Source organism: Suhomyces tanzawaensis (genome assembly GCF_001661415.1).
Source record: "Suhomyces tanzawaensis NRRL Y-17324 unplaced genomic scaffold CANTAscaffold_3, whole genome shotgun sequence".
Lineage (NCBI taxonomy): Eukaryota > Fungi > Ascomycota > Pichiomycetes > Serinales > Debaryomycetaceae > Suhomyces > Suhomyces tanzawaensis.
Genome location: NW_017963638.1, coordinates 1,484,682 through 1,506,334, shown reverse-complemented (window position 1 = coordinate 1,506,334; position 21,653 = coordinate 1,484,682). Strand labels below are relative to the sequence as shown.

The following is a 21,653-nucleotide window of genomic DNA, read 5'->3' as shown; positions in this document are numbered from 1 at the left end:
CAGACAGCGACAGTTCTGGAAGTAAAAAGAAAAAATCAGTTGCCACGCCAGAACAGCCCCATCCATACCACCAAGACACCGCTAGATATTCTCCATTTGTCGATGGCCACATCCTGACTGTGATCTGCTGGATCTGCCGGTAACCACTCGCATGTCAGGTCGTGCACATAACAAATATTTAGGGGCGATTAGGGAGAGTCGTGACTTAAAAACTATCTACCGAAGCATACCTATCCGATAAGAAAACTTACACCACAGGATGAGTTTCCCAAACCCTGCTACGTCAGTCAAGTTAGTGTTGTTGGGAGAAGCCGCCGTGGGCAAATCGTCATTGGTGTTGCGGTTCGTAAGCAACGACTTTCAAGAGAATAAGGAACCTACTATCGGAGCAGCCTTCCTCACCCAGAAATGTACCATCGGTGAGAGAACGATTAAATACGAAATCTGGGACACTGCCGGACAGGAAAGGTTTGCCCTGTTGGCTCCAATGTACTACCGGAATGCCCAGGCAGCCTTGGTGGTGTACGATATCACCAAACCAGCGTCATTCATTAAAGCCAGACATTGGGTAAAGGAATTGCACGAGCAAGCTTCAAAGGACATTACAATTGCATTGGTGGGTAACAAGTTTGATTTGGTCGAGGACGACGAAGAGGACAGCTTGAGAAAGGTCAGCGTGGAGGAGGGCCAGAACTTGGCGGAGGAAGAGGGCTTATTGTTCTTCGAGACCAGTGCAAAGACTTCATACAATGTCAACGAAGTGTTTATCGGAATAGGAAGCAAAATTCCCGACAGTTCTGCCAACCAGCCGGAAGCCATCAGGGAAAATAACCAGGGAAGAATCGACTTGACCTCGAACAACGCCTCAGGCGGCAGCAGCGGGTCAGGAGACTGTGCATGCTAGTGGAACGACGGAGACCCACCGCCATCCATTTACTTCCCACTAAATGCGGCAATCCGTGCTTACAGATCCACATATATCGTTATCCACCCATGCGCAGGTGGACGACATTCTCCATCTATAAACACCCACTCATTTAATTCTATCATAATTATTGCAGGCACCGATCCGGCTGTAACTTATAAAGGCAACTTCTACTATTACCATTGTAGTTCCTAGTTCTGCTCCTCTAGTTAGCGTTAATGAACTATCTATAGTATTTTATATCATCATATACACTTCTCCGAGTGCGACCACCACTGGCGCACGCCAGCGCCCGCGGCTAATATAACTGTACACTGATCATTCTGACTACCACCACCGCCATGTCACTCAGAGTCGCCTACATTCCAGAACACTTTTCCACCCCCTTGTTCTTCGCCATTCAGCAGAAGTACTTCAGTTTCAACATTGAATTGACTCCCGTCATTGAAGGGTCAGGAAGACTCATCAACTTGTTGAACGCCAACGAGGTAGACATCGCAATTGGCTTGACGGAAGCGTTCGTTGCCGACATCGCCAAGGGGAACGAGCCATCGTACAAGCTTGTCGATACCTATGTTGAGTCTCCTTTGTGTTGGGCCATCAGCACTGGCTTCAACCGCGAGAACTTGACTAGCGCCAGCCAGTTGGAAGGCAAGACCATCGGGGTGTCCAGAATTGGATCTGGGTCCTACGTGATGAGTTTCGTGTTGGCCCATGACTTAAAGTTCCAAAAGCCGTTTGCAGGCTACCCTACTCTTTCTAACTTCAAGAACTTGAGAGACTCAGTCAACTTGAAGTACACCGAAGAACCAGAAAAGAACAGTGATGCGTTCATGTGGGAGCATTTCACGTCCAAGAAATACTACGACAACAATGAGATCAAGAAGATCGGGGAAATCTATACTCCATGGCCTTCATGGGTTATCAACAGTAACGCTCAATTGTTGGAGTCCAAGCCCGAGATGATCAAGGAGTTTGTGGCGGGTTTAAACAAGGGTATCGAATACTTCAACAATAACCACGAAGAAGCCATTGAATTTATCAGCAATAATCTTGACTACTCCGCCGAAGACGCCAGAGAATGGATCAAGACCGTAAAGTTCAACAAGAACGTGGGAAAGGCTGCTCTTGACTGGGAAAGAGTGGTTACCAAGACCAGCAAGGTCTTGAAATTAGCTGGTGTCTTACAGGACTCCGATGAGCTCATTGAAAAGAGATTGAATGAAGGAATTGTCAGACAACTTTAAATTTGCACGAAGGATTTATTACTTTTGCACCCAAAATCTAAGAGGGTGTGTCTTCAATATAGCAGAGACAATTCTCACCTCTTTTTACAGACCCAATATTCACACTTATATACAAATGAACCCAACGCTTTAATATCACCGCTGTAGCTGGTCTCAATACCTGACTCTCTCTTTTCGAAATCAAAGCCCATCTTTTCTATAAGGGCAATCAAATCGTCACGAGAGAGCTCCAAGCCTGTCATGATAGAAGGGACCTTTTGGTAGGTGTCACCATCTCTTCTTTGAATGTACAGCATGTTCTGGTCATCCTCAAAATGCCAAAGCAAGGGGCCAAAATTTATCCAAGTGCCTCCCGGCTTCAAACAATAGTGGAAGGTTTTCAAATAATCAATGATGTTGCTGGCTGTATCCAAAAAGAATGTAGTGACAAGAACATCAAAGTTATTTTCATTAGTTGTTCTGAAATCGTTGGCAATGGGATCCTTGGAGTAGGTGTCCAGCTCAGTCAAGTTTTCAGGCCCATATAAGTCAACGAACGAGCCTGCGGTCATAGACATCAATTCCTGGTAAGGAATTGTAGGGTTTTTCGTGGAAAGCTCGTGTATCTCCGTAGGGCTACAGTCAGGAATGGTGACGGGCCTGATCTGATTTAATCTCTTGACAAGGTGGGAGGCCTTGTGCAAGTAGGGAAATATCGAGTAGTTGTGAGCAAATGTGCAATGATTGAGAATGAAGTTGGAAGCCAAAAGCATATGGTAACTGAATTCATTTCCCTGACACCAAAAACCCTTTTTAACTAGTTCCAACACCAATCTGCCCAAACCACATCCAGGATTCAAGATCTTCACGTTCTGACGTTCCTCAAGGTTAGGATATATCTGCTCAAGCTCCTCAATGATCTTGAAGTGACTGACAGTGATTTCGGGAACCCCGTCCGAGCTCCATTCACGGGCAAATTGCAACAAGGTGGACCTGACCTTATCGTACTCGTTAGTGGTGGCAGGCTCCCAACCGCTAGGATCAGGCGATACGCCCCAATCTTTTGAGATGGCAATGGCCAAGTTTTGAGTGAATTCCTGGTTGATGCCAATGCATTGTTTCAAGTCTTCTATGTGTTGTAAGTACCACGGGATCAACTCTCGTTCTTCAGCAGTTAACGAGTTGTATTTTATTGTTCTTGTTTTGATCAACTGTTCGAATTCCCACTTGTGGAAGTTGTAGAAGGCCAGAAGCGTGGACGTCAAGGCCTTATACTCCTCGATGTCTTGACTCATAGAACCGGTGGCGATACTACGTAGGGATCTGGGTCTACTCAGCGTAAATTATATGTATTCACGTGACGTGAACATGCTAGATAGTACGGGGTTTGTATACTATAAGGAGTTTTCCGTTTTGAACACTTCCCAGGCCTCGTTCAAGGTTATGAACACCCCCTTGCAGACCAATTCAGACTCCTTGTCGTCCTTACACTGGGAGGCAAGCTTATCGGGGTGAATTGAGCTGATAACTTTCATGTATTGGATTTTGACCTGTTTTGGAAGCATCAATTCGTTTGTAGTCAATTTTCTTAACGCAGGCTTCATGTTAATGTTTGGAGGAATCACTTCGTCCAAATTGGTCAACAATGATCTCAAGTTGCCTTGCTTTGGCTGCGCCCACGTTTGAACCCTACCATTGATTCTATCCTGTACCAATGGGTCAACTTCATCGACGCTGGGCTTGGGAGCAGAGGTAGCCTTATCCACAGGTTTTGGAGCTGCTTTGGGAGCTGCAGGCTTTGATGGAGCAGGTTTGGCCTTATAATTTTCTGGATTAACAATCTTGTCAACCCTTCTTTTACCATCCATAACCTTCTTGTCCACCACTCCGAGTTCCTTGATCAAAATGGAATAAAACTTCAAACTTGCCTCATACTTTTCCAGTAGTTCAAGAACTTCGGCTTTTGTCGTTATTAATTTAGTGTACCAATACTTTACTGGTTTTTGGGCAATACTAAATCCACTATTATGTATTTCAGATTCTCCAATCAATGACAACCCGCTGTCAACATTCTCTAGACTCTGCTTCAAGTGTCCAACCTGTTTGTTAACCATGCCCAAGTTTGAGAATATAATCACTCTGTTTTCATGGTTGGAAGGAAGTTTATTCAAACAGATGAGATATGCCTCAAGTGCTCCAGTGTAATCACCAGTTCTGTATGCTTCCTGTGCCGTTGCTTTTGAAGTGTTGTAATCACTTTCATCAAATTGATTCAATGGAGAAGAGTCCCTGAGCGAAGACTTCAACGAAGTACTACCAGTATCAGTTCCAAATATGTCCAAGGACTCAGCTGGTGGCTCAGGAGCTTTTGGAGGAGTCCGCTTAAGGGGTTCAGAAGCTTTTGCAGGAGAGGATACTCTAGGAACTGGTTGAGCAGCTGGTGAAAACCTTCCACGGGAACCAACAAAGTCCTCTCCGACCATGGGCTGTTGGTATGAACTGGCCTTCTTTTGTGGGGATTCACTTCTTGGTCTTTCATTTGCTTGACTAGGACTACCACGCCTTTCAGGAAGTGGCCTTGCTGGCCTGCTGGGTGGCTGATCGAACAGTTCTCTTCTTGAATGGTCACTGTCTTGTTTACCACGTATTTTGTTGAGTGCTGCGTCTTTCAAGCCATCGTATCTCTTCTTGGCCTTTTCCTTATCCTTTTCTCTTTGAAGTTTCATAAATCTTTCGATTTCTTCACGATTGAGATTTTCCGAGTCCGAACCATAATCTAAGTCTGCTTCACTGTATTTTTTCTCAACTGCATCGGATTTGTACTTCTCTTGATTCTTCATCCATTCAGGCAAGTTTGAAGAGCTGCCACTGTTGTTGCCCTGGATCTGCAATTGTTCTAAGTTCTTCATCACAGTCTTTTTTGATTTGTTGAAGAAAGTATTGGCAGTCTTGAAAAGATCTTGTCCAATTCCGTTGAAGTTGATTCCTTCACCCTTGTTCAGAGATCTAGGCCTTTCAGGTCTTGGAGTACTGGCGTCAGTATTTTTGTTCATGATATAGTTTACGCATTCTTGAAGATTGGGACCCTTTTTCTGGATTGCTATGTTGGCGTCTTCTATACTGAAACCTATGTCGACCAATTCCGCTACCACAGAATCGGTTCTAGAAGTCTGTGATTGTCTCGATGCTGGTCTCAGAGGGGTTTGAGAATAACCAGCTTCTTGTTGGTATTCAACTTCACGAGGGGGGTTGCTCTTGGCCCTTGGCTGAGGTTTGTGCTGTTCTGGGAACACATCTGTGAATTCATCATCCAACAACGAGCCTCCAACGTTTGTGTTGCCAGCAGGCTTGGCTGGTGTATCAAAAATTGCAAATGGATCATCATTATATGGTAAAGAACTGGTCGATGATACGGCTGATGCAGACTTTGAGGGTCCAGAGTTGGTGCTTTGAGTGGGTGTCAAAACATCGTTCTGCACAATATGGGAAGGAGTGGCTCTTCCTGAAGAAGGATTAGACAAGAAGTCTAGATTGGACCAGCTGTCGGATTTGGGGTTCTGTAGCAGCAGAAGCAGAGACGTTTGTAGCGGCTTTTGCAGTGGTTGCAGTTGTTGCTTCTGTCTCTCTGCCATTGATAAGTTGTTCAGCTTCCTGCCAGTCACGGCTGACAGAAAGAGGTCAGAAAACGCATCCTTCTTAGGTGGCATATTGGGAAAGACGGCGTGTGACTGTACGCCAGGTGCTAAGGTGTTATCGGATTAGGTGTACTTATTTGATCAATGAACCTAAACTCTGATACTGCACACAGCCAGTAACCTACTTCCTAATTCGTCGCTACATGAGATTGAAGAAGTTGCAAAAATAGCTTTTAGACGGGAAGCATACTGGTAAATCGATATTCTGGTACTAACCATAGAACGATATTCGTGAAACAGATTTTTCAACTTTTGTCAAACAGAGTAGGCTCTGTGATCCAATAGTGTTGGTTGAGACTCGCCCGTGGTCGTTTGAATTTGCCCGAAAAAGGACCAAAAATTTTGTACAAGGGGCTACATTATTTAACTCTGATTCTGCGGATTCTCTACGATTAGCTGGATGGTGTGAACTTATTCAAAAACCACCCTCTAGGTATTCGCATATCTCCTCTATAGCACTCGCAGGTTTGAAGTCGTGCGCGCACCACCCCATCTGAAGAAAATTTATCTATCTACATTTATCAAGCACATTGAAGACTTCAACTAATCAGCCAAGATGCATTTGATGTACACATTAGGTCCAGACGGAAAGAGAGTTTACACCTTGAACAAGGTTACTGAAGATGGTGAAATCACCAAGTCTGCTCACCCAGCCCGTTTCTCCCCAGATGACAAGTACTCCAGACAAAGAGTAACCTTGAAGAAGCGTTTCGGTTTGTTGCCTACCCAAAACTAAATGTACCGCATAGATCGTACTGGGCTATGAGCACCTAGAGAGACCTGTGATACTTGGACATGCCTATACTGGTTGAACGGTGACCTAGCATAGACAGACAGGTGGCCTGATGAGCATGCTGATGTTTCAAAAGTTCCATGCCTTTATTCAATTTACATATATGAGTCAAATCAGTGTACTATAATAGTTTATCACTCCTTAAATAGTAATAAAAGAAATGAAAGAAAATGGTAGAGCATCGGAGGTCTACACAGTTGCAAATGGAGAGCTGCTAAGTGTGAGCTTGAATATGAAACTCATTCACCTGTTGCATACTCTTGGACGCCTGTGTGGTTCTTCTTTGTACTTAGTACTTGAATACACCTGTCGTTCACTGACTGGTGTTGCACCACTCGTTGAGGCTGGTCAGACACTCTGCCTGCGTTTCTCGAACACAACACTGTCCTAGGAAAATTCACATAATGGCTGGAAAATTCTTATATAAGTAGGGTCAACGTGGTTGGAGTTCTGCTAGTGCGATAGTCCACATTCTGGATCTTCTGATTCTTGTTGTTCTGATAGTGTGGTATTCTGGTGTTGCTCACCTGTTGCTCATTTGTGATGCGAGTGATATCAAGCTATAAGGGCTCCTTTTTCTGTCCTGTAGCCTCTAAATTGAATTCAGCATTCCTTAAATAGCTCTCCCACATCTGAGCTAGTACTTCTGTATCCAAATTGTGTCTTGCAACTTCTTGTAAACATTTGTTTACCGTCACCACTGACTCGTTTAAGTTTTCCTGTGGGTTAGTTTGTTCACACATTTATGAGCGACACATCACACATACCATGTTGTTGATGATTCTAGAAAGCAAGGCATTCTGTGCCTGTTCGTGTGGATTCTCCATCTGCCCACGGATACTATTAGATGCAAATACGATATACCGCGATAGTTGACTTTATTCATATCTGCCCCCGCACGACCAAACCTGGAAGACAAACCCCGATCTCATTAGCTTCAATTTTCGACGCCCTGGGACTATATATGCACTGGTATTCAGCCGTTTCCATTATAAGGTAATATCAAACTGGATATTGTGATATAGCCCTATAGTTGTACATCATGGACTTTGTACAGAAATTACTATTAACAGTAATTGCGGCCTTGGTGATAGCGTTAGCGTCATTTGCATTACAGAGTGGTCAAATCAAGGTCTCCAACAAGAATGCTTCACCACACCACAAACCAAGTTTTGTGATCTTGGGTAATAACGGGTCAGGAAAGACTGGCCTCTACTACAGATTAATCGAGGACTCACAGGGTGAGAACAACACACCAATAACCAACACAGTTTCGTCGATAGAGCCAAACTTCACCGAGATCTCCCTTCCTTTCTCCAGTGACAGTATCAGCAAGAAGTACCAGTTAGTGGACTATCCTGGACACCTCAAGTACCACCAGCTCCTCAACAAGTTGCTTTTGGAAGACATAACTTTGGGCAAGATCAGTGGTATTGCGTATGTCATCGACTCTTCATCAGCACAGTTCAACGCTAATGTAGAGCTTATCTCCAAGTTCTTGTTCAACTTGTTTTCCGTCACCGAAAGAAAGACCAACGGGATCGACGTTTTGTTCGTAGTGAACAAAACCGACTTGTTTGACTCGACCCCTGTCCACAGAATCAGAACTATCTTAGAAACCGAAATCAACAAGTTGATCCAAAACGAGTTGAGTACCGTCGATAAGAATTCTGGTATCGATAAGGATGACGATGAAGAGGAACAAGGCATCGTTGGACACGAGACATTGAGAGAATTTTGGCTCGGTGTTTTATCATCAGCCAACAGCAAGTTTACTTTCGATAAGTTGGAGGGAAGCATGGACTTCATTGGAGGTAGCGTTTTGAAGAATAAGGTTGAAGGGTGGGAGAACTGGATCGATGAGAAGGTGGTCAACTAAGTTGACCCTACATCAATCCAAGAATTATTTAGCATATTTGCATCATTCTTAATGTATTTATAGGTTCTAGTTTTCATTTACAATCACCTACATGGATTATAGGGCCATATAGCTCTAATATTATGTATTGAAACCAAAAGATCCTAATTTTGCAGGATTAATAGATACTGGTAAGTACTATGGGTCCGATCCACAGACCTAGCCGATTTTATTGGTGGGTGCCGAAGGAAAAAGCGACACATCCTGCTGGATCTTTTGGGATCTGGTACGGTTATACCTGACCTTGTTGTAGTTCTGTATCCTGGATACATATATGCCCTTGTCCAACTGGTAGTTCTTGAAGGAGTAGTTGGCGATATCCTGGGTCGTCTTGGATAGTTCTGAGGAGGATTCGGATATTTCTCGAGTGAGTCTATTGTATTTAGCATCGTTGGATTCTTTCTTAGGTTTGTCGTTCAGGTCCTTGTCGTCCTTTGGCTCCTCCTTCTTGGAGCCAAGGTAGTCGGACACGAACGTGGTAATCTTGTAGGGTTTGACCTTTTCAGCCTGTTGTTTCAAGAGGGCGACTTTCGACTCCAACTCTGCCTTTTTCTTGACGAGCTCGGTGTAGTCATCGGGCTTGACACTGGTTGCAAATTGGGAGTCTTTCAAGTGAGGTGCACACACGTAGAAGAAGTCGACCTTGTTCTCGGAGAGAAGCACAGTGCTGGCAGGCTTGAAGCAGATCACACAGGCCCTGGCATCTGACTCGGCAACGCGCTTGACCAGGTAGTTGTTGGGGAAGGGGGCGGCTGTTTGCCCAGGCACACTCATGGTGAATGGGAAACTAAGGGCTGGAGGGACGGTTGATGGGAGCAAGGGCACGTGACAGATATAGCGCAATACACGTGACCACAGCCCACCTGCCATTCCTGCCGCCTCCCGCCGTGCCCAGCATTCCCCGAGATGTGGCCCCAGCTGACCGCGGTCTGCCACCCACTGGCGCACCTGGCTGCCTGTGATCGTGCCGGCCAGCATCGCCCCGTATCGCCCACTGTGGGGGACCAACAACGACTCGCGTGGCTCCAGCTTGCTCCACGCCGCCAGTAGCCAGTAGCCAATGACCAATTGCGCCAATTGCCACCGGCCATCACTCACTCCCAACCTTTCCTTGCTCGTTCCCGGCAAGGCTCGTTCCCAGCCCCCGGGAGGTGGTGCGGGTCATCCTCGCGGGTGGCAACATTTCCGCGCTATCCACACCCATAGCAAGAAACGCGAGACCATCCCCTACACGTACACTTCCGTAGACGAGCCGTCCCACCACCAGCAACGAGCGAAGCTGGAGTGGTGGAGGACCAGGCCACGCCAGGCCACCACCCGTCACGGTGGTGGCCTGGCGGTGGACTGGGACCCCTCTCTGGGGGTGGATGGGTTCTAGCCCCCCTAAACGCTAGCAACGTGCGCGCACCAAAAAAATTTTCCTTCATCAGCCTGAAAACTCATTTGTTGTTTCACAACCCTCCGTAAACGTAAGTCCTCACTAAGGAACACAAGGACAAGGACCCATCACCAAGTCCTCCCCCAAACACACGCAAGACTCCCACCTAACTGCTCCCAGTTAGTGAACCCAGCTTTCCCCCTCCCCTACTCCCTTACCCTCGGACACGCCCTGCTGACTCTGGTTAGTAATTGTTCGACACAGTATAGCCGAGTATTCCATCCCCATCCATTTTGCCGTGCAAAGTATCCATCTTGGTTCATCAAGCTTGAATACCCGTCTAACAGGCCTCAAATCTATTTGTGACACGTATCTTCACCACCGTCCCAAATAGTCCCCTCACCACCCGAACGACAATCATAACTCGTTCAATTCACCCTTTATCCTCGTATTAGTAACACATAGGCCATTGCCACTGCATAACATGTCCACAGAACATCAAGAAGCCGATATCGACTCCATAGTCGACAGATTGTTGGAAGTCAGGGGTTCCAGACCTGGTAAGCAAGTTACCCTTTTGGAGCACGAAATCCGTTACCTCTGTACCAAGGCAAGAGAAATCTTCATCCAGCAACCAATTCTTTTAGAATTGGAGGCCCCAATCAAAATCTGTGGTGATATTCACGGACAATATTATGACTTGTTACGACTCTTTGAATACGGTGGATTCCCTCCTGAAGCCAACTACTTGTTTCTTGGGGATTACGTCGACAGAGGTAAACAATCATTGGAAACCATCTGTTTGTTGTTAGCTTACAAAATCAAATATCCAGAAAACTTCTTCATCTTGAGAGGTAACCACGAGTGTGCTTCCATCAACAGAATTTACGGTTTCTACGATGAATGTAAAAGAAGATACAATATCAAGTTGTGGAAGACTTTTACCGATTGTTTCAACTGTTTACCAATTGCTGCCATCATTGACGAAAAGATCTTCACTATGCATGGTGGTTTATCTCCAGACTTGAACTCCATGGAACAAATCAGAAGAGTCATGAGACCAACCGATATCCCTGATGTGGGATTGTTATGTGACTTATTATGGTCCGATCCTGATAAGGATATCACTGGATGGTCGGAGAACGATAGAGGTGTATCGTTTACCTTCGGTCCAGATGTGGTCTCTAGATTTTTACAAAAACACGATATGGATCTTATTTGCAGAGCTCATCAAGTGGTGGAAGATGGTTATGAATTTTTCTCTAAGAGGCAACTTGTTACTCTTTTCTCAGCACCAAACTATTGTGGTGAGTTTGATAACGCTGGTGCTATGATGAGTGTGGATGAAAGTTTATTGTGTTCTTTCCAAATATTGAAACCAGCTGATAAGAAACCAAGATTCCCTCCTTCTAATGTTGCTAACAACAGACCAGTGTCTACCCCAAGAAAGCCAAAGAAGGGCAGCAAATAAACTAGTTGTTCAGATTGATTTTCGTTCTTGATTTTGAGTTGTTATTTTTTTTATCAGATCCGTTTTTGTTCCTTTTCACTACAAGCATTAATTCTTGACATTTTAACATGAAAGATGCGTGCTACCCGTTCATCGATAATTGGTGGACAACCTCAAGCAATTCAATTAATCCATTCATTCATCACCTGACATCACAACCATCAGCAATAAACAACCATCAGCAATAAAATACAAAGTTACTTATGTCTCTATACTTCAGAGCTTCAGTTTGTTTTCAGTTTTTGTCACATGATTCAACCTACCCCTGGGGATCATCCCTAACATCAACCAGCAAGATCATCAATTGTACATACAAAGAAATTGGAGGATTGAAGATACTATATAGACATAATTCATAACCTCTCTTCTGACTTGGTTCTCATAGAATTAGTTATACGTACGCGCAAGAACAGTCAGAGAGTGGGAAGATAATCTACTGAATATGAAGAAATTTGGGTTGATTGTTATATAGCACAACTGCTCTCATCCTTCCATTCTTTAGTATAGTTACTTCTGTTCCCCTTTACAAACGTTTATTTCTTGTCTCTATTATTAGATAGTTATTTAGTATTTTATAATTACCTTTAGAAGAAGCAAAGATAGCGCAACTGATTCAAATGATCAGTGACCATTCATGAATGGGCTATTGATGCTACTCTTGAGGTGGTTTTTGGTTGGTTTTGCTTATGTTGGTTTTGCTGCTAATGATTTTTGCTATCTTAGTCTCAGCTTTTTTATGGCTGCGAATTGGAATGATGTTTATGTGTGAATGCTTTTCTATATTGCCCTATGTTTGAAGTTTACAATTTTTGAAGTATATACGGTTGTAGTGATATCTGAAGTTCTATGATACGTGAAAGTGATACTCGATAAATACTTATGTTGTGCCGTTCCATTGCAAGTTAAATGCTTTGGCAGACAAGAAGTGACATCAATAAGATTGCAGGTACAGAAATTATGATTAGATGGCTATATATGATTGTTTTACATATTCGCCATAATATAAGACCTAACTCGGTACTCCTCTGTAGTATCCAAGATATGAAACGCATCCAGAGTTGGAGAAGAATCACTGCTTTACACAACAGCACAAACTGCCATTTTTCATGGTTTCTTCAACTTCATTCAAAGAAGCAGTGGAATCTCGAAATTCCCCGGGATGGCTGCAAATCTGGAACCCACAATAGCTACACAAGGGCCTTCTTGCAGAAACGAGGTTATAGCCATCAAATTGTGCTTCACAGTCACATCACGTGAATTTTCAGACGCAGCACGTGAACCAAAGCCCTAATGGACTTCTGGCGCCGCAAATCCTGCATATGCCCCACAATGTCCAGACGATTCTAGCGCAGTGGGAAAAACTGTATATGAAAAAAATTTACAAGCTTGAGTAGTTACCAAGATAGTATCTTAATAAGACAGAGACAATATGGTATGTTTGAATGAAAGACTGAACAGGGCCATCGTGAAGTGAGATGATGATCGTTGGAATGAGTACCTACTGAATGTTCAGTAGATTGTATTCTGTGGGATTGTTCAATTCAAAACAAGATACATTGAAAGAAATAAGAAAGCAATGATTAAAACGAAGGAGATCATATAACAATTAGACTGGCTCACATAAGTTGAAAGTTGATATCCATGAATGTACCAGCCAAGTATCCACTCATATAAGACAACCAATCATCAAGATAATGTGGATAACTAGAAACACTACATGAAAAATTGAACGAATCTTCAAACTCCAGAACATGGCCCTCAAACATGGAAACAGCAACTAACAATTCTAGGTTTTAGTTCAAGATTTATTGCACCCATCTCCAGCTTCTGAAGCTCAAAAGCACAAGTTGAAGACCTTGGTCCAATCCCCAAGATCTTACTTCATGGATGTCAAGTGTCAAGGTTGTTTAAACATCACCACCATCTTCTCCCACGCTCAAAGTGCCGTCACCTGTGAATCTTGTTCCACTGTCTTGTGCACCCCAGCTGGTGGTAAGGCTAAGTTGACCGAAGGTTGTTCTTTCAGAAAGAAGTAAATCTGAGGACTTTACCATAGCACACACACATCAAAAGTACATCCAAAGGTGGTCTATGATCGCCGTACAACCATTCCCATCGATTAATCGGTAACCACTCATATTAAAACTAAGAATGCTGTCTGCTTTATATATTGTTATTTTTAATTTTAATATATATCTATAATAGTATTGAGAGGTGTAGCATTGTAGGAGAAAATTCACCACCTGAAGAGTCCATCTGGAAATGTGGGTTGATGCAGCATTCGCATCCATTAAGAGTTAAGAATCACTTACAAGCAGGTTATTCGTAGGCAATGGGCATACAGACATCCATTACCGAATTATCACTTAAAAGCAGTTATACATTAGTTAATCAAAGTATTCAAGATGAATATGCCGTATATAAGTACCCATGGTACAATTTAGAAGTATATAGAATAACCGTCAAGTTCATTACAATTTAGGCTTAGCACAAGATCTGACAACTTCATCGATGGCCTGTGCAACCTTGTTGATGTTACCTTCGTTCAACCCAGCAACGGAAGCACGTCCACTGCTGACCAAATAGACACCGTGTTTCTCTTCCAATCTAGCAACCATTTCTGGGGTCAAACCAGTGAAGGAGAACATACCAGTTTGGTTGACGATGTGGTCCCAGTTACCAGGTGTCTTCAATTCATTAGTTAACAAGTCTCTCAAAGAATGTCTCATCTTGATGATTCTGGAACTCATGGTGGTCAAGTCGTCTTGCCATTGTTTCTTCAAGTCCTTGTCACTCAAGATAGCAGCGACAATCTTGGCACCGTAGGCAGGAGGGTTGGAGAGTTCGGATCTGATGATCTTGTTCAATTGAGACTTGATGGCCCTGAGAACTGGGGCTACGGCCTCACCAGTGGCTCCTGGGGGTGTTATGACGTGCACAGCGCCGACTCTTTCACCATACATACCACAGTTCTTAGCGAAGGACTGACAGATGATAATTGGCGAGTTGATAAGCTTGTCGTTGATGGCGTGTCTGATGGCAAAGCCGTCCTTCTCCAAGTTACCACTGGCGAAACCTTGGTAGGCGGAGTCAAACAACACCAAGTGGTTGTTGTTGTCCAATTCCTTCAAGATAGTGGTCCATTGGCTCTGGGTAGGATCCAAACCGGTTGGGTTGTGGGCACAGGCGTGCAACAAGAACACCGACTTCTTGGGGGCAGATCTGATGGCGTTAAGGAAGCCGTCCAAGTCCAAGGACTTGGTCTCGTTGTTCCAATAGGGGTAGCTCTCCACCTTGAAGCCCACACTGGTGAAGATTTGGTTGTGGTTGGCCCAGGTTGGCTTGGACAAGTAGATGGTGTGTTCGCCGGAGTAGAAGGTCTTCAAGAAGAGTCCAGTCAAGTGCAAGGCACCGGTTCCGGACAACGACTGTTGGCTGACGATTCTTCCTTCCTTGATGGCCAACGAGTCTTCGCCCAAGATGATCTTGGCGGCTTCCTTGACGAATGGCTCGTAGCCGCCGATCGACAAGTACTCGTGGTTGTAGTCTGGCGAAGCCACCAACTTGGCTTCTGCCTGTCTCACGGCTGGCAAGATCCAGGGTTTTCCGTTTTCGTCTCTGTAGGCACCGATGCCCAAGTCGACCTTGTCGGCACGCGAGTCAGCAGTATATCTGGCTTTCAAGCCGAACAAGGGGTCTGGGGGTAATTCTTTGATACCAGGAAAGAACGAGGCCATTTTGACGGGGTATGGGATGGAAATAATGTGCGATGAACGAACCGTACAGAAAGGTTTTTATATAAGGGTTCCGGAAGTGCATGCCGAGGGAGCGCCGGTGTGCACACGCAGACAATGGGTCTGGGGAGTGCCCCACCCCCAACCCCGAAAGGGTCACAGGAAGGTATTTCCGGCCAGAAAACGCACCCGTCTCGGGTGTCAGGAGATCATGGCGGCTGCAGTTGTGCCGATGCACCACCTTCCTCTTGTGCGAGAGGGGAACACATGTGAAGGCCAACAACACGTGATCTGGGAGTTGAAAACTGTGAGGCACTGGTGGTGGGGAACGGAGAAAGTCGGGCTAGCCTGGGTAGGAGGCCACTCTTGGCCGGTCCCGATTGAGCCTGCCGCCCAGGCCGACTGGAGCAACCGCGAGTAGGCTGGAAATAGGCAGGTGGGAAATAGGCAAGCCATCGTCTGGGGCTAGGCAACCCGCACATTGGTTCTGGGGCAACCAACCTGCGAAGTGGCCATCCCCATTTTCGGCTGGGCCATCCCGCACTTTAGCTTTGGCTTCTACATCCCGCACTTACGACCCTGCCACTCCTCACACGGATGATGTGGGGGATCCTTACGCCGTTGGCACATAAGTCCGAATTACATAAGGTGGGCTTCCCCCTCCCACCATGGGGTTTGGAACTACGCGGATAACACGGAGATGCTTGGTGTTGTTACTTAGTATACTAATGTGGCCCATTATACCACAGACTTGACCTCGAAGAATCTCTTCAAGTAGTAGATTTGGAAAATGGAGTTGGAGGCAACAACAAGGATCTGGAGCACCGACCACCACTTGACTCTGGAGTTGGTGGACTCGGCAGTGTTTCTGTGGGTCCGTTCCCGGATCACCAAGTACCCTTGCTCGTCCTTGACGTTGTTAGTGGCCTCGCTCAACTTCTGGATGGCGTAGTCCAAGGTGTCGGTCTTGGGGTCGTTGACGTCCACGTAGATCACTCCGTGGACATTGAAGGACACATCCAAGTCGACTCTACCGGTCTTTTCGTTGGAGAAACAGTAGTGGTATCTGCCGTCGCTGGTAGCGTGGATTCTTTCGTCTCCGTGGTCCATGTTGTCTTTTCTCAACACAACCTGGCCGTTGGGGGTTTGGATGAAGAAATCGACCGTGTATTGTTCGGAATTGGTGGGGTTTCTCGATCCAGCTTGGAAACTGATCGCCAATTCATCGTTCTTCTTCAATGTCTCGTAGAAACATTGCTTGGAGTATGGAGGAATCAACACGTTGTGTGCGACCACCACTTGCAAGAGAGCGGCAATGAAAATAAAGACACTTGATCTCATGATGCTTGAAGCCGGATGTTTGGTTTGATTTGATGGGGATGGTTAACAACAGTCTTTGCTGTCCGTAACGCGTCCATAAAATGCTGCTGCGCACGACCGCGACTTTTCACGTCCGTGTATGAAACGAGTGTCACGTGCTGATGGAAGGGTGCAAAAAGGTATGGTTAGGTACTGTGCCTGCAGTCGCCTGATGCTTGGAACGAGTCCAAGTATGCCTGTGCAGTTTATTGTGAATGGAATCGTATTTGAGTTTTCTGGCGAAAACTGGATCTGGGCTCTGTCTTTTTTGCCCATTGAAGATGGAAAAAGACAATAATAATACTGATGCAACTCCAAGTCCATTTCGATGTCTAGCTCAAATCGAGCGAAACCTAGCGGTTTATAGCTTGTGGCCAATTTCCTTGTGTCGTTTCTGAACTTAAAACCTTCCGATATTGATTCATTTTTTTTGAACACCCGGATCTATAAATGATAGATTTTACGTTACACCTACAGCAACCGCAATTTAACGGGGAGAATTACTCAAAAAAAATCTAAGCTTTACCGTGAAAATTAAAAGCTTGATAATAAGCTTGTACTTATAGAAAATACTCATTTTCAGACACATCTCATCATCTTCATCCCCACCAAATATCAATTGAGATCCTACTTCCTGTTCCAAGCCCAAGCCAATCTGTCGCTTCTCATATAACGCAATTACAGGACTGCAAATTCTAGTCAGGAACTTAGCAACTATCCACGGACGTTTCTAATTATGACTATTTATACGATTATATACTTTAGTTACTAACAATTAATCTGCCAGCATCTCTTGCCTTTTGAATTAAAAGTTGATCGACCAAAACCAAGGCAGTCATGGCTTCAACAATAGGAACAGCTCTTGGGGTGACACTTGGATCGTGTCTTCCTCTGGCAGCCAAGACACCAGATGCACCTTCGTAGGAAGCAGTTTCTTGTTCCTGAGAGATGGTAGCAGCGGACTTGAACGCAACAGAGAAGTAGATGTTTTCACCATTGGTGATACCACCTTGAACACCCCCCGAGTTGTTAGTCTTGGTTCTCAAGGTCTTACGTTCTTCATCGAATACGAACATATCGTTGTGCTTGGAGCCTGGGATTTGAGTACCGTAGAAACCGGAACCAAACTCGAACCCTTTGGTGGCTGGTAAAGACAACATAGCGTGGGCCAAGGTGGCTTCCAATTTGTCGAAACATGGCTCACCCAATCCAACAGGACAGTTTCTGACCACACAAGTGACGACACCTCCTATGGAGTCCTTGGCATCTCTGTACTTTTCGATGACCTTCACCATTTCGTCTCTGACAGTGGGGTCTGGACATCTAATAGGACCAACACCGTCGACTTCTTCCCTGGTGATGGTGTTCAACAAGTTCTGGAACTTTGGGTCGGTTGGGTTTCTGTCCATGGCAATTTCACCAATACTGGAAACAAAAGCGACAATTTCGACGTTGTTGGCCTTTTGCAAGATCTTTTCAGCAATGGCACCAGCAGCAACTCTTCCGATGGTTTCTCTGGCCGAGGATCTGCCACCTCCAGAAGACGATTTGACACCGTACTTCTGTATGTAGGTCCAGTCAGCGTGGGAAGGTCTTGGGTATAAATCAGTTTCTGAGTAATCGTTGGGACGGTGATCTTCGTTGTGGACCAACATACCGATTGGAGAGCCCAAGGTCAAGCCATTCTCGGTTCCGGATTGGATTTGGACTTGGTCCTTCTCGTTTCTTGGCGTGGACAACTTGCTTTGGCCAGGTCTTCTTCTGCTTAATTGTGGTTGGATGTCCGCCTCGGTTAATTCCATTCCGGGAGGACAACCGTCCACGATACAGCCCACTGACTTACAGTGGGACTCGCCGTAGGTGGTAACCCTAAACAAAGTGCCGAATCCAGACATTCTTGATGTTAAAAGAACTGACCGTAGGTGAAAATTTCGATACTCCGGAACCGCTGTGAGTAATCTCATGATGTCACGTGCAAACCCTATCGGGTGGGTTTTTGAGATGTGTATATTGGGACCTGCATACGAACTAGGGGTCTACAACTTGGAGCTATTCTTTTGGCCATCCTTGATGGTCTGTACGCTCAATTCTGCCAAAGGAATGTAGAGCTTGGCAAAACCGGTGGCGTTGCCGGAAGCGCTTCCTTTTTCGACTCTCATGGCGATACCCTGACTAATGACGCAGAGTCTGACCAACCCGAACACGTAACCCAAGATCCAAAGGTCGGATGCGTTGTTGGTGGGGTCTTTGGGGTCCCACGAGGGTGCCCCATACGCGTCGTGGTACTGGCGTAATCTAGTCTGGATATCGCGGAGCGACTGTGGATCCTCCATGCCAATTTCTGTGTCTTGCGGGTGGTACAACATCCGGTTCAAGGAATTGGGAAACTGGAACGCCTGCAAGAAGTTAGCAAGATCGAACAACGGATGCCCAAACGTGCAGAGCTCCCAGTCCAACACTGCCTTGACCTTCTTGGTTTTGGTGTCGAACAAGACGTTGTCGATCTTGAAGTCCCCGTGGATCAAGGTCAACTTGGAGGGGTCCTTGGGGGCGTTGTCGAGGGTCCACTTGCATATGTACTCGAAGTCGGGGATCTGGGGAACTGTCTGTCTCTGGAGCTTCTCGACCCCCGACAAGGTCTTGATCTGACGCTGGAAGTATGACGAGCCTGTGATCTTGGACAAGTCGTGGAACTGGGGGAAGTGGGCCTTGGGAAGCTCGTTGATGAGTTTGTGGCCATCCAAGAGGTGGATAGCGCTGATGGTGTCCATAATGCTCTCCCAGTACAACTGCTTGTCCGCGTTGCTGATACCAGGCATCTCGGGGTTCTTGATCTGGTCACCCTCTATGTATTCCATGACATAGAACACGTAACCAATCACTGACTCGTCCTCACACAAAGCGTACACTTCAGGCACAGGCACCTTACGGGTATTGCCCTGGTTCAACACGTTGATTCCACGCAAAATAAAGAATTCACGTTCGATGGCATGGGCCGACCGTGACACCAACTTGCTGTTGGGGGAGGGCTTTCTGCGCAACACGAACTTCTTGCCAGCGTCGTCCAACAAGTAGGTGGGGTTGGACTGGCCAAAGGCGAACTGCTTGATGCCAAATTGGCTGGAGCCGAACTGTGGCACATTGACCCCAAGGGTGGTGCCTTGGGAGGGTGACGCCAACGAGCTCAAGTACTTGGTCAATCTGGCGACGTCAACGGGGTGTCTAACTTCGGTTACTTCTGGAGGGGCCATGGCTGTAGCGGTGGGAGAAGGCAGTGGAGGTGTTCATATAATCTTCCGGCTTGGTGCGTGTGCTCGCATCGGTGTGGGGTAGTCTGCCTCGGAAGCAAGGCTCGGACAAAAAAAGCATCTGACAGTTTTTGAGGGGCACTGGTGGTGCTAGAAACGAGATGTGATAGCAGCCACGATGCGGCCACGAGATGGCACCAGAGGCTAACGCCAGATGCCCTGCACACGGTGCTATTTGCGATGACTGGTCCAACAGGACTGCCTGGCAGTAGCCTGGCCCCCGTCGTGGGTGGCTCAGGGCCACCACGGCAATGCAGCACGCGTGCAGAACCGATCAGCACTGATTGGGGTGCACCAGGCAGATTGCGCAGCCCACATATTGACAGGCACCTCTGAGGTTATGGAAAGTTTCGCTATATAAGGGCTCCACGGCCAAGGACGTCATATAAAGACCATATTAGGTCCAGGACGTTGGGCTCCGATTTAAGCGGATTCCCATAGCTACTACATCAATTTGATTCTCCTTCTCAGAAGGCAGTCTCCCCATGTTTATTGTACGTCTATCTAAAAGGCCTTGTCGAAGCCAGTGAACACAAATCTATACTTGACGTCACCCTTGTCGAGTCTGGTCAACGCTTCGTGCACACCCTTCTCGCTGATGTCGATCTCCTCGACCCATGGCTTGATGTCGTATTCCGCAGCCAATCTCAACATCTCGTTGGCTTCCACCTTGGAACCAAGCGACGAGGACCCGAACGAGCCTCCGTTCTTGAGGAATCCCTTTGGTGCAACCTCGAACGTTTCAGAGTGAGATGGCAAACCGGCAGAAATGAAGCTGCCGTTCACCTTCAACACCGACAAGTAGTCGGTAAGGGCCAAGCCGTCAATTCCCGAGGCACAGTTCAAAATCAAGTCGAACTTGTCCATGTATCTGGAGGTCCACTTAGGGTCCTCACCAGTGGCGACAAAGTCGTCAGCTCCCATGGAGATGGCGTGATCCTTCTTGGAGGATGATCTGGAAAATGCTACCACGTTTGCTCCGATGGCATGGCCAAACTGGATAGCCAAGTGGCCCAAACCACCGATACCGATGATCCCCACAGTCTTACCCTTGGCGTCGTAGCCCAAGGTTCTGACCAATGGAGAGAACACAGTCAACCCAGCACACATCATAGGTGCGGCAGCCGAGGACGAGATCTTGTCTGGAATGGCAAACACGAATTGCTCGTCAGCAATGGCATGGGAGGCGTATCCACCTTGGGTCACGTATCCGTCGGAACGAGGGTCCACCGAGTTGTAGGTGGAGGAACGGGTAGGACAGTACTGTTCGTTGTCACTGGCACAACGGCTGCACTCTCTGCAGGCGCTGTTGGCAGCACCAATGCCGACTCTTTGGCCAAGCTTGAACTCGGTGACAAGGTCACCGAGAGCAACCACATTTCCGATGATCTCGTGGCCGACCACCAAGTCTTTTCTGCCCAAAGGTCCCCAGGCACCGTTGATGGTGAAGAGATCACTGCCGCAAACTCCGCAAGCAATGGTTTCCACTATCACGTCGTGGTCATTGAGAGGCTTGGCGGCGTACTCCACCAACTTGGGGCTGTCCCAGTTCTTGAAGTCGTCGACTCCGAATCCTTTGAAAGTTTGTGGTGCAGTTCCGATGGTCATGTTGTAAGTGGTTGGAGGCAAAATTCGTTGGCTCGCTTGCTCATTTTTATATGGAAAGTGCCCCCCACCACCCCCACCAGAATGGTTGCACTTCATGCATTAAGATAGCGCCAGTTTATCTCCATTGGGCGGCGTTACTAATGGTAATTTTGCGTCTTCCGCATTTGGACAACCGAGGACAAGCGTGTGGGTGCCCATA

At 46.3% G+C, this 21,653-nt stretch overlaps 17 protein-coding genes across 17 annotated transcripts; 7 read left to right on the top strand and 10 right to left on the bottom strand.

Annotated features, from left to right (window-relative positions):
- Positions 1-259: 259 nt before the first annotated feature.
- On the top strand, positions 260-904 carry VPS21 (Rab family GTPase; the record flags this gene model as incomplete). Its single annotated transcript, XM_020206704.1, has 1 exon — positions 260-904. One exon carries the CDS (start codon positions 260-262, stop codon positions 902-904), a length of 645 nt encoding a protein of 214 aa, XP_020065397.1.
- Positions 905-1,266: 362 nt separating this feature from the next.
- On the top strand, positions 1,267-2,172 carry CANTADRAFT_21514 (uncharacterized protein; the record flags this gene model as incomplete). Its single annotated transcript, XM_020206703.1, has 1 exon — positions 1,267-2,172. The coding sequence occupies one exon, from the start codon at positions 1,267-1,269 to the stop codon at positions 2,170-2,172; it is 906 nt and encodes a 301-aa protein (XP_020065396.1).
- Positions 2,173-2,246: 74 nt separating this feature from the next.
- On the bottom strand, positions 2,247-3,446 carry CANTADRAFT_49982 (S-adenosylmethionine-dependent methyltransferase; the record flags this gene model as incomplete). The annotated part of the gene is made up of 1 exon (XM_020209781.1): positions 2,247-3,446. The coding sequence occupies one exon, from the start codon at positions 3,444-3,446 to the stop codon at positions 2,247-2,249; it is 1,200 nt and encodes a 399-aa protein (XP_020065395.1).
- Positions 3,447-3,545: 99 nt separating this feature from the next.
- Positions 3,546-5,858, bottom strand: FGR32 (Fgr32p; the record flags this gene model as incomplete). Its single annotated transcript, XM_020209670.1, has 2 exons — positions 3,546-4,549; positions 4,706-5,858. 2 exons carry the CDS (start codon positions 5,856-5,858, stop codon positions 3,546-3,548), a joined length of 2,157 nt encoding a protein of 718 aa, XP_020065394.1.
- Positions 5,859-6,402: 544 nt separating this feature from the next.
- On the top strand, positions 6,403-6,582 carry NOP10 (snoRNP complex protein; the record flags this gene model as incomplete). The annotated part of the gene is made up of 1 exon (XM_020209766.1): positions 6,403-6,582. The coding sequence occupies one exon, from the start codon at positions 6,403-6,405 to the stop codon at positions 6,580-6,582; it is 180 nt and encodes a 59-aa protein (XP_020065393.1).
- A 509-nt stretch (positions 6,583-7,091) lies between these two features.
- Positions 7,092-7,569, bottom strand: DAD4 (Dad4p). Its single transcript, XM_020207585.1, has 2 exons — positions 7,407-7,569; positions 7,092-7,358 (listed from the first exon to the last, which is right to left on the bottom strand). Exons 1-2 carry the CDS (start codon positions 7,407-7,409, stop codon positions 7,200-7,202), a joined length of 162 nt encoding a protein of 53 aa, XP_020065392.1. The 5' UTR covers positions 7,410-7,569; the 3' UTR covers positions 7,092-7,199.
- Positions 7,570-7,609: 40 nt separating this feature from the next.
- Positions 7,610-8,629, top strand: CANTADRAFT_25919 (Signal recognition particle receptor subunit beta). The gene has a single exon (XM_020207584.1). It carries the CDS (start codon positions 7,682-7,684, stop codon positions 8,516-8,518), a length of 837 nt encoding a protein of 278 aa, XP_020065391.1. The 5' UTR covers positions 7,610-7,681; the 3' UTR covers positions 8,519-8,629.
- Positions 8,630-8,716: 87 nt separating this feature from the next.
- CANTADRAFT_5918 (uncharacterized protein) lies at positions 8,717-9,331 on the bottom strand (the record flags this gene model as incomplete). Its single annotated transcript, XM_020210788.1, has 1 exon — positions 8,717-9,331. One exon carries the CDS (start codon positions 9,329-9,331, stop codon positions 8,717-8,719), a length of 615 nt encoding a protein of 204 aa, XP_020065390.1.
- A 1,088-nt stretch (positions 9,332-10,419) lies between these two features.
- GLC7 (type 1 serine/threonine-protein phosphatase catalytic subunit) lies at positions 10,420-11,406 on the top strand (the record flags this gene model as incomplete). Its single annotated transcript, XM_020211617.1, has 1 exon — positions 10,420-11,406. One exon carries the CDS (start codon positions 10,420-10,422, stop codon positions 11,404-11,406), a length of 987 nt encoding a protein of 328 aa, XP_020065389.1.
- A 1,468-nt stretch (positions 11,407-12,874) lies between these two features.
- On the top strand, positions 12,875-13,481 carry RPS27 (40S ribosomal protein eS27; the record flags this gene model as incomplete). The annotated part of the gene is made up of 2 exons (XM_020211616.1): positions 12,875-12,877; positions 13,236-13,481. The coding sequence occupies 2 exons, from the start codon at positions 12,875-12,877 to the stop codon at positions 13,479-13,481; spliced, it is 249 nt and encodes an 82-aa protein (XP_020065388.1).
- On the bottom strand, positions 13,107-14,026 carry CANTADRAFT_230435 (uncharacterized protein). The gene has a single exon (XM_020206911.1). It carries the CDS (start codon positions 13,734-13,736, stop codon positions 13,512-13,514), a length of 225 nt encoding a protein of 74 aa, XP_020065387.1. The 5' UTR covers positions 13,737-14,026; the 3' UTR covers positions 13,107-13,511.
- On the bottom strand, positions 13,845-15,213 carry AAT21 (aspartate transaminase). Its single transcript, XM_020207583.1, has one exon. The coding sequence runs from the start codon at positions 15,180-15,182 to the stop codon at positions 13,917-13,919; it is 1,266 nt and encodes a 421-aa protein (XP_020065386.1). The 5' UTR covers positions 15,183-15,213; the 3' UTR covers positions 13,845-13,916.
- CANTADRAFT_230667 (uncharacterized protein) lies at positions 14,821-15,759 on the top strand. The gene is made up of 2 exons (XM_020206917.1): positions 14,821-14,823; positions 15,106-15,759. The coding sequence occupies exon 2, from the start codon at positions 15,199-15,201 to the stop codon at positions 15,598-15,600; it is 402 nt and encodes a 133-aa protein (XP_020065385.1). The 5' UTR covers positions 14,821-14,823; positions 15,106-15,198; the 3' UTR covers positions 15,601-15,759.
- Positions 15,760-15,917: 158 nt separating this feature from the next.
- Positions 15,918-16,520, bottom strand: EMP24 (Emp24p; the record flags this gene model as incomplete). The annotated part of the gene is made up of 1 exon (XM_020211615.1): positions 15,918-16,520. One exon carries the CDS (start codon positions 16,518-16,520, stop codon positions 15,918-15,920), a length of 603 nt encoding a protein of 200 aa, XP_020065384.1.
- A 779-nt stretch (positions 16,521-17,299) lies between these two features.
- Positions 17,300-18,433, bottom strand: ARO2 (bifunctional chorismate synthase/riboflavin reductase [NAD(P)H]; the record flags this gene model as incomplete). The annotated part of the gene is made up of 1 exon (XM_020211614.1): positions 17,300-18,433. One exon carries the CDS (start codon positions 18,431-18,433, stop codon positions 17,300-17,302), a length of 1,134 nt encoding a protein of 377 aa, XP_020065383.1.
- A 141-nt stretch (positions 18,434-18,574) lies between these two features.
- Positions 18,575-19,789, bottom strand: CANTADRAFT_89831 (uncharacterized protein; the record flags this gene model as incomplete). Its single annotated transcript, XM_020211613.1, has 1 exon — positions 18,575-19,789. One exon carries the CDS (start codon positions 19,787-19,789, stop codon positions 18,575-18,577), a length of 1,215 nt encoding a protein of 404 aa, XP_020065382.1.
- A 561-nt stretch (positions 19,790-20,350) lies between these two features.
- Positions 20,351-21,454, bottom strand: CANTADRAFT_49796 (NAD(P)-dependent alcohol dehydrogenase; the record flags this gene model as incomplete). Its single annotated transcript, XM_020209753.1, has 1 exon — positions 20,351-21,454. The coding sequence occupies one exon, from the start codon at positions 21,452-21,454 to the stop codon at positions 20,351-20,353; it is 1,104 nt and encodes a 367-aa protein (XP_020065381.1).
- Positions 21,455-21,653: the final 199 nt, after the last annotated feature.